General features: G+C 35.4%; 3 protein-coding genes across 7 annotated transcripts in view; 2 read left to right on the forward strand and 1 right to left on the reverse strand.

Moving 5' to 3' along the window:
- LOC111480551 (imidazole glycerol phosphate synthase hisHF, chloroplastic-like) overlaps positions 1 to 5,316 on the forward strand; it is an 8,869-nt gene extending 3,553 nt beyond the window's left edge. The window contains exons 10-19 of the mRNA XM_023125660.1: positions 721 to 783; positions 897 to 959; positions 1,067 to 1,149; positions 1,281 to 1,389; positions 1,475 to 1,528; positions 1,980 to 2,067; positions 2,321 to 2,358; positions 2,956 to 3,061; positions 3,834 to 4,000; positions 5,077 to 5,316. Coding sequence (XP_022981428.1) covers positions 721 to 783; positions 897 to 959; positions 1,067 to 1,149; positions 1,281 to 1,389; positions 1,475 to 1,528; positions 1,980 to 2,067; positions 2,321 to 2,358; positions 2,956 to 3,061; positions 3,834 to 4,000; positions 5,077 to 5,136 — 831 coding nt within the window. The 3' untranslated portion in view covers positions 5,137 to 5,316. The remainder of the gene's footprint in view (positions 1 to 720; positions 784 to 896; positions 960 to 1,066; positions 1,150 to 1,280; positions 1,390 to 1,474; positions 1,529 to 1,979; positions 2,068 to 2,320; positions 2,359 to 2,955; positions 3,062 to 3,833; positions 4,001 to 5,076) is intronic.
- A 776-nt stretch (positions 5,317 to 6,092) lies between these two features.
- On the reverse strand, positions 6,093 to 13,359 carry LOC111480576 (dihydrolipoyllysine-residue succinyltransferase component of 2-oxoglutarate dehydrogenase complex 1, mitochondrial). 5 transcript variants are annotated; one of them, XR_002717858.1, is made up of 16 exons: positions 13,226 to 13,359; positions 12,824 to 12,885; positions 12,645 to 12,719; positions 12,324 to 12,384; positions 12,190 to 12,220; positions 9,860 to 9,930; positions 9,450 to 9,524; positions 9,297 to 9,352; positions 9,147 to 9,191; positions 8,807 to 9,064; positions 8,597 to 8,691; positions 8,086 to 8,176; positions 7,880 to 7,990; positions 7,244 to 7,438; positions 6,677 to 6,929; positions 6,093 to 6,260 (listed from the first exon to the last, which is right to left on the reverse strand). XR_002717858.1 is itself a non-coding variant. In XM_023125696.1 (15 exons), exons 2-15 carry the CDS (start codon positions 12,872 to 12,874, stop codon positions 6,738 to 6,740), a joined length of 1,407 nt encoding a protein of 468 aa, XP_022981464.1. In that variant the 5' UTR covers positions 12,875 to 12,885; positions 13,226 to 13,359; the 3' UTR covers positions 6,397 to 6,737. The 5 variants fall into 5 exon arrangements, 1 of the variants encoding a protein (XP_022981464.1); XR_002717856.1 differs by having other exon boundaries at positions 6,093 to 6,290; XR_002717857.1 differs by having other exon boundaries at positions 6,093 to 6,298.
- A 1,378-nt stretch (positions 13,360 to 14,737) lies between these two features.
- On the forward strand, positions 14,738 to 15,740 carry LOC111480699. Its single transcript, XM_023125872.1, has 2 exons — positions 14,738 to 15,225; positions 15,318 to 15,740. The coding sequence occupies exons 1-2, from the start codon at positions 14,918 to 14,920 to the stop codon at positions 15,481 to 15,483; spliced, it is 474 nt and encodes a 157-aa protein (XP_022981640.1). The 5' UTR covers positions 14,738 to 14,917; the 3' UTR covers positions 15,484 to 15,740.
- Positions 15,741 to 16,266: the final 526 nt, after the last annotated feature.

The raw sequence follows: 16,266 nt of genomic DNA on the forward strand, positions 1-16,266 counted from the left end.
GGGGGGGGGGGGGGGGGGGGGGGGGGGGATAAGAAACCATTTCATTTGAAAGTATGAACTTACAAAAGATGGGAAAACCCAAAAGGATAGTCTCAAAAGACCTCTCCAATTGGTTAGGAGGGTAGCAAAGCTATGGTGATGGAAGGGAGGGAGCATTTACACCAAGTCACAACTGTATTAACTATAGCCTACAAAAATCTAAAGCAGGATGACTCCCTTTCTTGAAAGATTCTTCTGTTTCTTTCTTTCCAAATGTTCCAGCAAAAAGCTCTAATAACATTCTCCCACAAAATCTTCTTCGACCTTGTGAAAGAGTGAATGAAAGGAGAAGGTGTGGATCTTCTGGGAGGAGCATATGCCAATTGAATGCCAAGATTCTTGCGTTTCTATATTTAAAAAGAGATTCAAAGAAAATCCTAATACCAGCTACCGATCTGGCTGTCTTATAATTTGCAATAACTTTTCTTTTTACTGGTTTTTTAATTATGTGATCATGTCCTGGAAAATTTAGTTAGTTATAAATATATAAATATAGGACCTTAATTCACAACTTGTTTATTTTACACAATCTGTTTGGCAGTTTATTTTAATACCAGTGGCTAAAATGCCAACTTTTGTGATTTTGAGGGACTGATTAGGGTAGTGTTCCCATGGTCTTTCAATTTGCTAGGAAGGAAGATGCTTCATTTTATGGAAATGACGCTATTATTTTATGTTTAGGTGAGGAACCTTGGCAAGCCGGTTGAGCTTGCTGGACAATACTACAAGGATGGAGCTGACGAGGTATTCCTCACCACCTTTTATCTTAAAAACTGTCATCCTCCAAGTAATTATTACTTTCAAAATGATACTATTTGGCTTTTAATCTGCTTGGTTCTGATGATGCCAAATTGTAGGTCAGTTTTCTGAATATAACTGGTTTCCGTGATTTCCCTCTTGGCGACTTGCCAATGTTGCAGGTTAGTTAGATTGTAATTGCAATTATTTTCCACAATATTGTTGCCAAATAAATAAATTTCATTCTAGTTCATTTTCTAATCTCTATCCTCCATGGTTCTCATCATAGGTTCTGAGATACACATCAGAAAATGTTTTTGTACCATTGACTGTTGGAGGCGGAATTAGAGATTTTACGGATGCAAATGGCAGGTGTGCTCTTTGTATTAACTAAGGGTACTTATTGTTTTTTAATGCTTTGATCAACTTTACGGGTAGTATGTTACGCCGTTATGCTGCTTTGACCTACTTCACGAACAGTTTGTTATGCATATCCTTGTCAGACACTATTCTAGCTTGGAAGTTGCTTCAGAATATTTCAGATCTGGAGCTGATAAAATATCTATCGGAAGTGATGCAGTTTATGCTGCTGAGGAATATTTAAGAACTGGTGTGAGTGTTATATCAATAATCTGTTTTTGAGTTTACTTGTGTGATGGTTGTTTCACTTATATGGTTCTTGAATATCTGCTACCAGGTAAAGACTGGAAAGAGCAGCTTGGAACAGATTTCTACTGTTTATGGAAATCAGGTGAGTACTATCAATAGCGCCGGCTGTCATTCTTATCATTCGTGTATTTAATCCTGGTATTGAAATATAAGGTCCAGATTCCAAAGGGCTTGTTGATACTGCAGTGTCTGCTTTTCCTTGTTACCTGCATTTTCTAAATAACTTCATTTGGTGCTGTCTGTCCAAACTGTGTAATTTGCATTTTTGCTTTACCTGTTTGGATGACGGCCTTATTCTTCAGGCTTCCGGTAATGGAAGCATTTAACAAATTACCTGACACTTCTCCTCTCTCTTTTTTCTTAAACTCTGTCATGTCTAGTTTATTTCTGTTTGTGATTAACTGATTCACTCACTGAAGAGGCTTGTATAATATGAAACAATTTATTAATTTAGTGTACATAGACGTTTAGTCTTTGTTCTTGATAGCCTGAATAATAGCAATCAATGAGTTTGTCGAAAATCTACATTTCAGGCTGTCGTGGTAAGTATTGATCCTCGAAGAGTGTACCTTAAAAGTCCTGATGATGTGGAGTTCAAAGTCATCCGAGTTACTAACCAAGGTAAATGGATATTTCATTTCCCTTGTCTCCTCAAAACCCTTCTAGCCCCTGTGGATTAGAGGTGTACAATGATGGTGAATCCTGCCCTTGCAATGTTTTATTTTTCTCTTGATGAATGTGTGAAATGCATGAGAATGGGAACTATTAAGCCAGTGTTTATTGATAGACCAAGTTTACTGATACGGTTATACGTTTGAGAGAATCTGTTTGAGCTTGGATTGAACTTATGAAGGTGAATTTATGTTGATTTCAGGTCCTAATGGAGAAGAATATGCATGGTATCAGTGTACAGTAAGTACTATTTTTCCTCTCACATTTACTTCGCAATGAAATTTTCTGAATGCAAATTTCTTTTCAACAAGCTGCCAATAATATACTCCTAGTTTTTCATGAACAAAATTGAGAGTTTGATTTACTACGACACACTCTTGCTTCAGTTGAAACTGAGATTAGAAAACTCCCAGTTGGTTTTTATTTATTTATTATTTCTTTTATCTTCCCCAAATTTCTCTTAAAGAAAACTTATATTAAAAGCAAGGTGAGGGAAAGATCAGATTGGTTTTTAGAAAATTGTCAGAAAATAAGGGAGGGAGGGTCATAAAAGGTAGAAATAAAATTTACTCTTAATTTCAACGTGGGGGGAGACTTGGAGACTAAAAGAATGTTGTTTTTTTAATATAATTCTTTTTTAACTTTTTTGATAGTTCAATTTTTTTTTTTTTTTTTTTAAATTCAAATTGTTTGGGCTTGTATCTTTTGTTGAGAAATCTAGAATTTGGAGATTGTTGTTCAGTGCTTCCACCTTCAAAAAATTTCTTTAAACCATTTGTTTTTTTTTTTTTTTTTTTTTTTTTTTTTTTTTTTTTTTTTTTTTTTTTTGTTCGCTAGGTTAATGGAGGTCGAGAAGGTCGACCTATTGGAGCTTATGAGCTTGCAAAAGCAGTGGAGGAGCTTGGAGCTGGAGAAATACTGCTAAATTGCATAGATTGTGATGGTAAGGATGACAGTTCCATGCAATAAACATTTCATAATCACTCTCTTCCAAGCATAAATATCATCTTCGCTTTTTCCTTTTTGTTTTCTTTCAATGAGAAACCTCCTACATATTACAAGAACTACAAAGGTTAGAAGGATAGAAATCCTTCAGGTTAGTCCAAGGAGGACGTTAACAAAAGACTTGCCACTCGGTCATAATTGCATAACTTGGATGTATGAACTGGCCGTAAGAAATTAGCAAATGCATAAGCTCCCATGTCTCTCCCTCTATAGCTCTCTCTCTTACGTAGTCCTTTGAAGATTGAAGATTGAGGCTTAGCCCAACTGTTGTCCGCAGAGACCCACTTGCTAAGACATTTCCTCATTTGAACTGGAGGCTATGGACTTCCAAATATCCTCGATGCTGTCAATGGGGAATCCTTGATGAGGTATGATGGTGAGAAGGGGGGACCTGTTTGAGAATTTATCTGAAGCCTCATAAATGCATCTTGATTGAGATTGTCTAGCCTTTCATGATTAGAAGATAAGCCTATGTAGAAGCTTTGATTCCTTGATCGATCCAAATGGTCGTGTAGACTGCCCCAATGCTTTGAGGTTGACTATGGAAAGAGCAATACGATTGGGGAATTTCAATATTCTTAGAAAGAACCACCCAATTCCCAATTATTTGAGAAACATGCATGCTTTTATTTCTTTCTCTTGTATGGAGGATAATCTGCCTTCTTAAAGACTATTACAATCTAATTTTGTTTCTAACTAAATTTTCTCAGGTCAAGGAAAAGGATTTGATTTAGATCTAGTAAAGCTGATATCTGATTCTGTGAGCATCCCTGTTATTGCCAGCAGCGGTGCTGGGTGTTCTGACCATTTCTCAGAGGTGTTTAACAAAACAAATGCATCTGCTGCCTTAGCTGCTGGCATTTTCCATCGCAAGGAGGTATTCCCTGAGATCCCTTTATCTTAGCTGTGCATACAAACACCAAATGATCTGATACCATATTTTAGCCTCGATTGACGATTTATTTAGAATAAAACTGTCGTTTGATTTAATCAAGTTTGAAATGTTCATTGCCCCTGATTTTCCGAGAGCATGTGATTAACTGTCACCTATATGCTCATTTAACATAGTGTGTGAGACGAGAAGCTATATGACATTTAATTCTAATAACTCTGAACATCATTAATACTTAACTTCTTAGATTTGATGCACCGTAGGTCTAGGAAAATCATAGCTCACTCCCCGAATTTTTAACTATTCTAAAATCAGTCAGCCTATCTGTATTATCTATACATAAGATTGTGATTAGCCTTCCCTATTAGCTTCCTATTTGATAACCATGTTTGTTTTCGCACTATTTTTTTCCAATAGTTTTCATTATTGTTAAGAAAACATTTGTATTTTTGGTCAAATTCGAAAATCAAAAAATAAGTTTCTAAAAACTTCTCTTTTTTTCGTTTTTAAAATTTAGTTTGAATTTTGAAACTAAATAAATAACAAAACAAAAAAATTTGTAGGTAGTTTATAAACTTGTACCTGAAAATCTGTCACCATTCTGCAGTCCGCAGGACATATTCTTACGGTTACCAGTTATATGAGTTTAGTTTGTTCCCTTCCGTGGGAAAGGGATCTTTTTATGAAGAGTCAGGAGTTTGACTAATTTTGTGAGAGATCTTTCTTTCGAGCTAGAAAAATAATAAAATATTCAGGAATTGGGATAGTTCTGGTAGCAATGGTTGGTCGGTTGATATTTGGACTTCTGTTTTTAGGTCTTTTGTAACTATCCGCTAAATCATATTTTACTTGATAGAAACTTGTTTAAATTTGGCTTCTTTTTTGTGGGGTTCTGTTTTTGTATTCTCGTGTGTTCTTTCACAAATTTGGCTTCCTTTTTGTGGGCTTTTGTGTTCTGTATTGTCGTGTAATCTTTCACTTTTTCTACCTGATCAGTAGAAAAAGAGAGGGAAAAAGAAAGGTTTGTTGTCCCTCTAAGCATCTAGTGGTGTGGATGACAGGTGGCTATTCAGTCCGTAAAAGGGCATTTATTAAAGGAAGGCATAGAGGTCAGAATTTAAGGACATCAAAGGTCGGCCTGTCTTCGCAGGAGAGGCATCAATTTTGAGGATTGCCAAAAGGTAACTTGGAACAACAACCTTTGTGTGGTATTTAATACCCTCTGATTTTGCTGTCATGTGATGCTGATTTAATTTATGCTGACCTTTAAGTTTGTAATTTATTGAACAATTGAATGAGACCTTTACTTCAATTAATTTTGAGGATTGCATTGACTTCGTATTGATTATTCCTATTAATTTCAGATAAATAATGCCAATTCAAACCGAGTAATTGAACGTCATTTTTCCTCATAATTATTTATATTCCAAACATATTAATTGTCTTTAATCTTCCTATGTAACTTACTGTAACGATGGAAATAAAAATTGGATGTAGACTGATATATATACACAAATATATGTATGAAATGTTGTAATGGTTGAAAAACTTTGTTTTATGTTCAACGTCTCATTCATAGATTTTTAGTGCAAGATCTCATTCATAAATTTTAGTGGTGGATAATAATTGTATCAATTAAAATTCTAAAACTTTAATATCAATTTAAATTTTTGTATAGTTTTCACACTCTATTTTCTCCGTTGAGAATGTACGATAATTTGTATTGTTACTTTGATATTCAATGATTTTAAATTTATTGTAAATAAATTTTCAGTAAATTTAAGTAAAAATAGTTACAAATTCCTAACAAAAGATAAAAAATGATTCAATTAAAAAAGTTTAGCCTTTAAACGATCTTTAAATTGATACAATGATTGACCAATAGTATATAAATTGACTTTTTTCCTCAAATTATAAATAAATGAATTCTACCTTACGATGTCATGAACCAACCTTTTTTCAATTTAAGATTGAACTCAAACCTAATCCAACATTTAAATTGGATTCCAAATTACTTTCAAACATTCCACGTTCCATGTAGCAAGCTTCTGAAATCATGCAAAACTTTTGAAATCGATATTTCTCGGGCCCCCGAGTTATTAACTAATCTTAAGTTCTCATTTTTTAAATGCTTAAACCTCGACTGAACTTCAACAATCAAAGAAATAAAGCAATACTAACCAAGAAATCAAAAGTTCCAACTAATACATTGCAGCCTCGCCGAGCTGAGTTTCGAACACACAAGCTGTATTCGCATGAGGAAAGGAAACCATCCCTGTAAAACTTGTCAATAGAATTGCTTACTGCTTAACACACAACAAACAAACAAACAAACAAACAAACAAAAAAAAAAATCAAAATTGGAACTTGAAACATTTCCAGGTTGGGCAATAAATCCCATAGATGACTTCATTATAAATAATAATAATAATAATAATAATAATTCAACAGCATGGGCGTGGTAGTTCCCGCAGCACAAATTCATGGAAAATCGCTTAAAAAACATGCTTTCCAACAAGATCCTCATTCAGTATCAATTATGAGACAAGCCGCAATTACTTATGGGAGCACAACAAGTATGGGAAAATTCTACAAAACTTAAAATCTGAGGAAAACGTGTATTTATTTCTCAAATGGTTTGGGAAGGTTTTGGAGTTTTACCCTCTTATGGAAACACTCCACGCTGATGATATCTTCATAACAGCTTTGGTTTTCAGAGACTTTAAATGTCAAGGAGAAGTCTCCGTGGGTCTTCCACGACATCTTTGATGCGGCGCAAAAAGAACACCGCCTCTCTCCCATCAATGAGTCTATGGTCATATGTTAGAGCAATGTACATCATTGGCCTTGACACAACGTTGCCTCCAACCACAACCGGACGGGGGACAATTGAGTGCATTCCCAAGATTGCAGACTGCCAAGAAATTTCAGATTTGCAGATTTTTATCAAGAAACGTAAGAAACGAACATCTAAAAAAAGGAAGGAAATACCTAATAATATAGTCCAGTTGTAGAATGAATGAACCAGCAAATCATGGATAAGATAATATATAATATATTTAATTTTCAAGGATGCGAGGGTATATTTTCATAAGTTTCCATGAATAAAGTTCCATTGGAAGTAAGGTGATATCATTGAGAAAGTAACTGCATGACATGGTTATTTGAGACTCAAAATGTGCATGATATTTTTGGGCGGGGGGAGGATTCATGACTATGAGCACAAACCTGAGGAGGATTAATAATGGGGGTACTCAAAAGGCTTCCATAAACACCACCGTTGGATACGGTGAAGGAACCTCCAGCCATCTCGTCAATTGATATGGTACCGTCATTTGCCTTCTTCGCAAGGGTGTTTATCTCCTTCTCTATGTCAGCAAAATTCATCTTATCAGCATTTCGAATTACTGGCACAACAAGACCCTGCATGAAAAAATGATGAAACATAATGTAGCAACTTTATATCTCTTCATGATTCATGATCTACATCCTGAGCAGAAACTTTAGATCTTTGAATGGATTTTGGTCAGTGCCAATTATATTGACATCATGACCGGTAAATTCAACGCGGATTTTGATGTCATACTTCAGAGACCAGAAATCCTAGAAGACGGCCCCTTTAAAACTTCAGATGTGATGGACCTTTATAAAAGATGAGTCAACTAACAGGAGCAAGTACCCCCACAAATCTTTGGCCTCTCTTGGGTTTAAGAGCAACGCCAAGGGAGGTCTAAAATAATGTAAGGAATCTATTGAGAAACTAGGAGGAATCATAGTCCCTTTTCTGTTATCTGTTTGCAGTTCACCATTAGGTTCCTTTACAACAAAAAGAAAACTACCAAGGCATGGAAAACTTGAACAGACCTTAGGAGTGCCAACGGCTATGCTAATGTCTACATAGTCTCTGTATATTATATCATCCCCATCAATCACAGCATTAATAATAGGTTGATTCTGAAGCCCACTGACAGCAGCCTGAAACATGAAAAGAAGAAAATGAATTGGCAAAACAATCATAACCTCGTTCACATCTGGAATTAACATATCCACAAAGTTAACAGAGTACATACTTTAATAAATCCAGACATAAGACCCAACTTGACTCCGTGCTTCTCAACAAAAGCATCCTTGTAATCAGAACGAAGCTTCATCAAATTTGTCCTACATAAAGGCAGTTCATAAGCTAAACATGAAGCAGCAAAGAGCTAACATAAATGCATGAAGATGTGAAAGTAAACCCAACTAATAAGATTTCGTACTAAAAAATGCATCCAATAGGGAACTGCAAACCCCCAACATATACTTAAAATGCCCAAAGATAGCTACAGTCTAAAGTGGATTTACATGTTGGAAATGGGGTGGATTAGATCAAGTAATCTTTTTTTTATAGAAAACAAAGTAATCACTAGATATGCACGACACGATGCACCAAAAAGGTTGAAACTAACAACGTTTAAGGAAGTAACTGGAAAGCCAAGCAAGGTAAAATAGGGGGCTGCATGGTAGTTTCTGCATGGGCAGAGGAAAATCAATGCAAAAAAACTTGTGCGAAGACCGATAATACGATTGATGTAAGCTTACATGTCAACTTCATTGAAGGTGGTCAACATAGCAAATGTGTTCTGAGAATCTTTCAATCGCGTAGCAACCCTCTTTCGAAGCCTTGTCATTGGAACCTAAAGTCATGACAATCCCAAGAGTAAGTCATAGGGATAAGATCATAAACATACAATGAAAAATATATAGAAAGTGAATGTGAAGGCCATGCAGAATTTAAATTATGGTCCGTACTCGTCTTTCCCTATCCTTGGGAGGAAGCTGGGGTTCAGTAGCCGAGCGTTTTGGAGGTGGTGGAGATGGTGCCTTAGGCTTCATGCTAGTAGGTGTTTCAACTTTAGGCTTTTCTACTTTTTCAGCTGGAGCAGCCGGAGATGCAGCTTGCTCTGGTGCTTTCTCAGAAGGAGCAACATGAGTTACACCTTCACCAGATTTTGAAATAACAGCAACCTTGGTTCCTGGTTCCACGGTATCTCCTTCCTTGGCAACAAACTGGGAACATTTATATTAATTACCCATCAAGTTACAAGACGCAAAGAAGGAAATTAAATAGTAGAAGTCCAGAAATAGTCACCTTCAGGATAACACCAGCTCCTGGACTAGTGACATCAATTGTAACCTGATAGAAAATTAGCAGCAAAGGATTTAAATGAAACGTCAAATCATATTCAGAGGGAGAAGAAGGGAAAGAAAATCAATTCTCCACTATAAATCTAAAAAACACCTTATCTGTTTCAATTTGAGCAATTGCTTCATCCAATTCCACTCTATCACCCGGATCTGTACTCAACATATAAGAATGGCTTCTTAATAAATCACCAACAAACCAGTGTATTATGTAGCAATAAGCAATATACTTAATAACCAAAGAACATACTCTTCAGGAATTTTGCCAGCGTTCCATCAGTAATAGACTCAGCCAATGGAGGGACAACAACGTCAAGCAGATCCCCTTTATTGCCAAACATGACAATAGGTTAATTACAAATAATAATAATAATAATAATAATAATAATAATAATAATAAATGTGGCACTTAGACGACTAAAGTGGGCCTATTCTTATGTGAACTAAACTTTTTATTGATGATGTGAAAAGCCACAAGGAAACCAAAGGAGATTACAAAAGGGCTCTCCTATTAGTGTTAGCTATAAGAGTCCTAATGTTCCTAGGATGACAAACAACGTCAGCTAACCACAAAATTTTATACAAAGGCAACTAAACCACAAGAAATGTTCAAGACAAAACACAAACAAAAATCATTAAGAAAAGACAGTGATATCGCACCATTATCTGAAGAGAAGTTCCGGCCATTCATTTGCATCATAGGTCTTTGCAGCATACCCACAAAAGCTACCCTGATCACCATATTAAAATATAAGAACCAAAGGGGACAATAGCAAAAGAATTAATGAAAATTTCTCTTAAAAAATAGTGATTACAAGGAGCCCTATTGAAAAGAAAATCTCTACTTGCTTGGCATTCCGCTGAAACCAAGTTTTCAATTAGAAAAGCAACATTGTAGTGATTATTATAACGAGGACCAAGAGATTTATTTATCAATCAAATGACAAATTCCTCACTCAAGATAAATATATATATATTGTCTTTACAAGTAGAGCTCAAAGAGGCTAATGACAAATGGCTCATGTTAAACTAAATAAATATCAAAAGTTCAAGTGGGAATTCTTTTTTATGTTTTTTCTACAATTTGTGGAAATCAAGTTTCAGGTTGAACTGAAATCTCAGGATGCACATAAAACAAATTAAATAAAGGGTTTGCAATGATGAAAACCTCCATCACAAGGACATGGTTATTCATATGGAATTTTTTTTTTTAGAATAATAAAATAATACAGATTTTAATCATATGGAATTTTTTAGAGAAATTGGGGACAAAGAAAAAGATAACCTAAAAATATCTAAAAGATTCTTCATTATAAAAAATTTAAAAATAAAATACAAATGAGAGATTCATAACACACTAAAGAGTGTGCACTTGGACTGAAACACACGACAAATTGTGTTTGAATGAGGGCACCTCACTTCTTTGAAATAGGTGCACACCCCTCGCTATTTCGAGAAGCATGGCTAGGCACACTTTTCCAACCATTGCATGTGGGAATGAGAGCTAAACAACCAACGAAAAGAAAGATCAGCTTGATCTTCTATGTTGTTGCAACAAAGAAGACGCCAACTAGAAGCTACATTAAGTTAGATAACCTCTTTTGAATATTGTACATAGTATTCACCTTACCAAGGACATTAAACCCAACGTAAAAAAGATTTTTCCCTGGCTTCTCAAACTTCATAAACAAACAAAATATTATTTACAAATGCTACACTTGAGTGCGAAATGTTCAACAAGGGATTGACATGGAAACTCCCCCAAGTATTTTAAGCTTCCACAACGCAGTATCTTGATTTAGAGAAGGCTTGATACCCATGATAATGCTAGAAAGAGCTAACCAACCTAGATTTATTCTTCTAATCAATAGATGAAAGACGAAAGAAAAAGGAATGTGGTTTGAGATTTATATTGACCTTAAAACGCTAACGATCTAGCAGGTCATAATTTATAGGATACCATTCTTCCTATTGAAGGTTTTGGAGAAAAATAAAGAGGGTCAATCTCTAATTTTCTTTCAATTTCCAATTTCTCTAGTATTATTACCAGGTCACAAAGAAGGAAGACTTGTTCTACTAGAGACTCATCACGAGGACAACCTCCATTACCATTTTTCTTTCTCCTCTATTGGGAAAAGAACAACTTTCATTGAGAATGAATGAAAGAATACACAAAAAAGTACTGAAAAAAAAAACCCAAGCGAAAAGAAGGCAACAGTTGTAAAACAAAAAACACTAGTCTATTTCTTGTCTCTTGGTGATGTACTAGAATGAGAAACAACAACTAAAATCCACGATATGCTTTAATCATTCTAGTATTTGTCGGCAAAATTCTATATTGTATTTATCAAAAAAGATTATGTGACATTACATAGACTTGCGTTTTAAATGCAAAACAAAAACAATATAAACTAACAATGTTTTTCATGTAAAGTACCACATATGTTGGGTCTACGTTTGGAGATAGATGTCCCAAGATTTCTATCAAATGCAAAACAAAAATTCAACAATAAAGACTAACAACGTTTTTCATGTAAAGTAAGGATAGAAATAAAATGGTGAAAGTACAAGGACTAAAATAAAATAAGTGTAGTCATTCAAAGGCAAAAATAAGATTTAAACCTAATGATTCATGGTAGAAAAAACAGTTTAGTGGGGCATCAACCAACAATTACAAAATAGTAACAATCATCTTTTTAAAAAAATGGATTAGGATATAACAACAAAATAAGTTCATGAATTTACCATTCAGTTGGAATCAACAAAGAATATGAAGGATTTCAAATGACATGGTATTAAAAACTAGAAATGATTTTGAATTCTCAATTTACTTTGGAATAAAATACATTTGAAATGAATGTACTAAAATTTTGTTGTTTGGATGTTATTAAGAAAATGGAAATTTTGAAATTATATCCTTCTATTGGATGAGATAATTTGATCAGTTCAATCTGATAATCTCAAGGTATAAAGCGATAATGGTAACTGACCTTAGAGATTGTGGACTGCTAACAGGACCACCTACAACACGGGCATCGATCAATCAAACGAAATCATATATTTGAACCAGGTGCATGAGGTAGGAGCTTAAGCAAGTACGTAGAGAAGTTGTAATCAAAATTACCAGGTGAAAGTAGGTGAGAAAAGTTTCTGACATGTCCAAAGCTTCTACATTGGTGCAAAATCTAAATGTGTAAAGAAAATAGGGCATGTAAGATTCATGAATAATTCATTGCATGAAAAAATTCCAAAAAACATCCCCGTTAAATTTCATTTCATTTCACAGAGAGGTTTGTTTTAGGAAGATTGAAGAGATACATAGCAAATACTTCTTGCGTACTACAGGCCGTTCGTGCCTTGTCAAAACATATCCTATCTATCAACATTAACAACCACCTCCAGACAAAGCGCACAAGGAGACAAAGACATCAGAAGACGTAACTACCTCTTTCTCAGCAACGGTGCGAACTCTTCCTGCAGAAATGGAAGGTCGAATTGCCCGCAAATATTGCACAGAAAACTGAAATGAAAGCACTACAGAATCAGATAACTGTGCCTACCGATACAAATCATATACGCATCACGTAGACCTTGAGAAAATGGATAGAATGCACTGAAACTCACCAGATTAGAGCCACCAGACGCAATCCGTCGTCTTACGACTCCAAAACTCATTTTCTCAGCTCCTGACCAAGCAAGTAAGACGAAAATCAAAGCAACAATCAAGTCACAGTATGAAAATCCACAAAAGTGCTTTCTTTCCCGATTTAAGTCGATGAGAATACATCCAGAGACAAAACAGAAACGAACTCCTAAATCAAATGCGCACATCGAAACAAACCAAAAAGAAAAACGCAAAAAGAAAACAAAAACAAAAATAAAAAGAACCTAAAATCAAAACAAGATCACAGAAACCGATTTCCTAATAACTCAAACAAAACAGAGAGACAAATTTCTCAGCCGCCAAACGAGAACTAAACTCATCATACAAACAAGAACAAGAACAAATCGATTGAAAGCACTTACCGGAACGACAGAGACTGGAGGTACTCCCGGAGATCAACGCAAAAGGGTTTCGAAGAGAAACAGCGAGAGGAGGAAGAGGGAGTAGGGAGGAAAAGGAATGTCGAACACGTTTCGATTTGTTTCCTTTACGCCATGATATGGAAAATTGGAAGGCTCGAGGCTCGCACAGGGTGTGGGCCAGTTCAAGTGAAACCGGACACGTGTCTTGTTTTTATTGGAAAACAATAGAAAGTCAGAATAGTTGTGAGAGCTCTATAGATTAAAATATTATTTTCACACTCCCACTTATATTTTTTTCAATTGTCTAAATTTAATATGGTTAAATAATAATTATAACTAATAAAATAAATAAATTTTTCGATGACCAAAATAGTAATTTAGCTAATTTTATTTTTATATTTCTAAAAGGGCAATTTCATTGGATGCCATTAGATTTTGTGTGGTTTGACCTATTTGCCCCTCGTTTTATTGTCCTATTTTGAATTTTCAAACTTTTAATAATTTAGGAAATAATAAATTACAACGATAATTTTTAGCCGAATATAATATGGAAAGAAAATCATTAGCCACCTAACTTTGTAATTTTCCACGTGGAATTTGTCCATTTTGTTTTTAATATGATAAATGTGAGAGCATTAATTTGAATGTTTGGTTGTTTTGATCCGAGCTTAAAGTAAGTCATCAATCATCGTCTTTCAGATTTTTCGTGGGTGCACGTGTCCCAACAAAACTTCGATTTCATCATGATTTACTAGCCCACCTCGTCTAGGTCAAATCCTTTAGCTCGTGTCAAGCTTTGGTTAACTTACAGATGAGACAAGCTTCTTTGGTCAACCCTAATCCAATGAGAGTTTGATTTACCCCATGAGATAGCCATAGTCGTGCCCCCATAGCTTAGGCAAATTCAAGTCTTGATTCGGACCTAAGAAAATAAATAATTATAAAATTAAATTTAGAAACAGGAAGTTTTGCTCACTTTGACGTTATTATCTGACAAACATCATCGCCCCCATCTGGAAGTTTTGGTGTTTGACGTTGAATGAACGACTAAACTTAGAAACGGGAACGAAAGCTAAAGTCTTCTACATTCTTAGTTATAAGTAATGGTTTAACTATTCAGTGGATCGATTTGTTTCAAATTTGGCTCCTTCCTTATTGGAGCGTCATACATAGGACCATGAGACAACGACAGTCGATCAGTATCAACTAAATCTATAAACTGGGAACGAAAACCAGGTCGGGTCTTCTGCATTTCTAGTTAAAGTAATGAGTTGACTATTCATTTGATCTATTCGTTTCAAATTTGGCTTCTTACTTATTCGAGCATCATACAAATGAATTTGAGACAACGACTATAACAACCCAAGTACACCAAGCATTTGTAACAATCTAAGTCTGCCGCTAGCAGATACTGTATGCTTCGGTCCGTTATGTATCGTCGTTAGCCTCACAGTGTTAAAACGTGTCTGTTAAGAAGATGTTTTTACACTCTTATAAAAAGTGTTTCATTCTCCTATCCAACCGATGTGGGATCTAACGACGATAGTTGATTAGTGACACAACAACGAGCACCTAACAATGATATAAAATCAATTTAAAATTTGTTACCACAACTTGTGAGGTCAAAATAGTCAAATTACTAAAATGATTTTTTTTTTTTTTTCATTTTAATTTCGCATAAAAGTTATCCAAATGCACACAGCGAATAGAAACCCCAAAATGGCTTGGCAGAGTCTCTATCTTCCTCCGCCGGTGAAATCCGTTTTCTCGATGAATTGCATTACCTCCGCCATTGAGTTGCCTGTTCTCCGATCGCATTTCAAGCCAAATCGCCGGCAACGGAAGCAGAACAACTCACAATCTCAGCCACCGATTTACATTTCTCCACAAAGCAACCGATTCGCTTCACTAACAGCCAACGCAATTCCAAACTCTCTAGTTCTCGCAAACACTATTCCTCCGTCGCAGTCCGGCGACGTATCGGTCCTCCTCCAGACAAGGTGCGCTACTTTCTCGTTCTTTTAGATTCGAAAATCGAGCCAATCTGAGATTAATCTCCTCAATTTCTCCGTTCTTTTGGCAATCTGTGCAGCGGCGTGCTTCTGATCGTGTATTTGATAGCGAATTTCATTGTGCCGGAGTTCATTATGAAATCGTACAGTACCGATGAGAGCGAGGGGAAAGCATTGATGGAAGACGAAGAAATAGGCGCCAGTGAAAGGAGGAAGAAACAAGGTTTTGGCGGTAACAAGAGATAGCGAAAATTGAAGGTAAAGCCATTGAACTTTTTTCGTGTTCTGTACAGAAATTGCAATTTTCTTTGCTTTTTTTCGGTGCTTTTGTGTGGTGAAGGTGAATTCAGGATTGTGTTGCTTAGAATAGAGATTGGGAATCGGATTCTCTGTGATTTTCTTTTGCCATTTCATTGAAAAAGGAAATTCTTGTTGTTTGTTTGAAAATATTGTAAGATTACTTGTGAGAAATGGAATCTGGTAATGAATGGAGTTTTAGATTATTCGTTTATCACTGAACAATGTTACACAAAAATCATCCACTTGTGCACATAAAATCGATCATAAAATTCTTCAATGACTAAAGACGTTTTGAAGATCACAGGAATCCTTTGTTCGACATTCGAGGATTTCCCAATCTATTGACATAACTAAGTTTAGGGCATGACTCTAATACCATGTTAGATGAACACGACTCTCCACAATGGTATGATATTGTCCACTTTGAGCATAAGCTCTCATGGCTTTGGTTTGGGCTTCCCAAAAGTCCTCATACAATGGAGAGTGTATTCTTAGATTATAAACCCATCACCATTCCCTAAATTAAAACCCATCACCATTCCCTAAATTAACCAATGTCAACCAATGTGGGACATTTTCATCTAACAATACGATGTGGTTCAAAAACGAACAAATACAAAAGTTGGTGGACATATGACACTCGATTAGAAAAGGGGTACATAAATTAACCTAGACGGACACCTTCCTTTTTGGTAGCTCAATAATAAGAACTTCATAACTAAATGCGCT

Source organism: Cucurbita maxima, unplaced genomic scaffold (assembly GCF_002738345.1).
Source record: "Cucurbita maxima cultivar Rimu unplaced genomic scaffold, Cmax_1.0 Cma_Scf00006, whole genome shotgun sequence".
Taxonomy (NCBI): domain Eukaryota; kingdom Viridiplantae; phylum Streptophyta; class Magnoliopsida; order Cucurbitales; family Cucurbitaceae; genus Cucurbita; species Cucurbita maxima.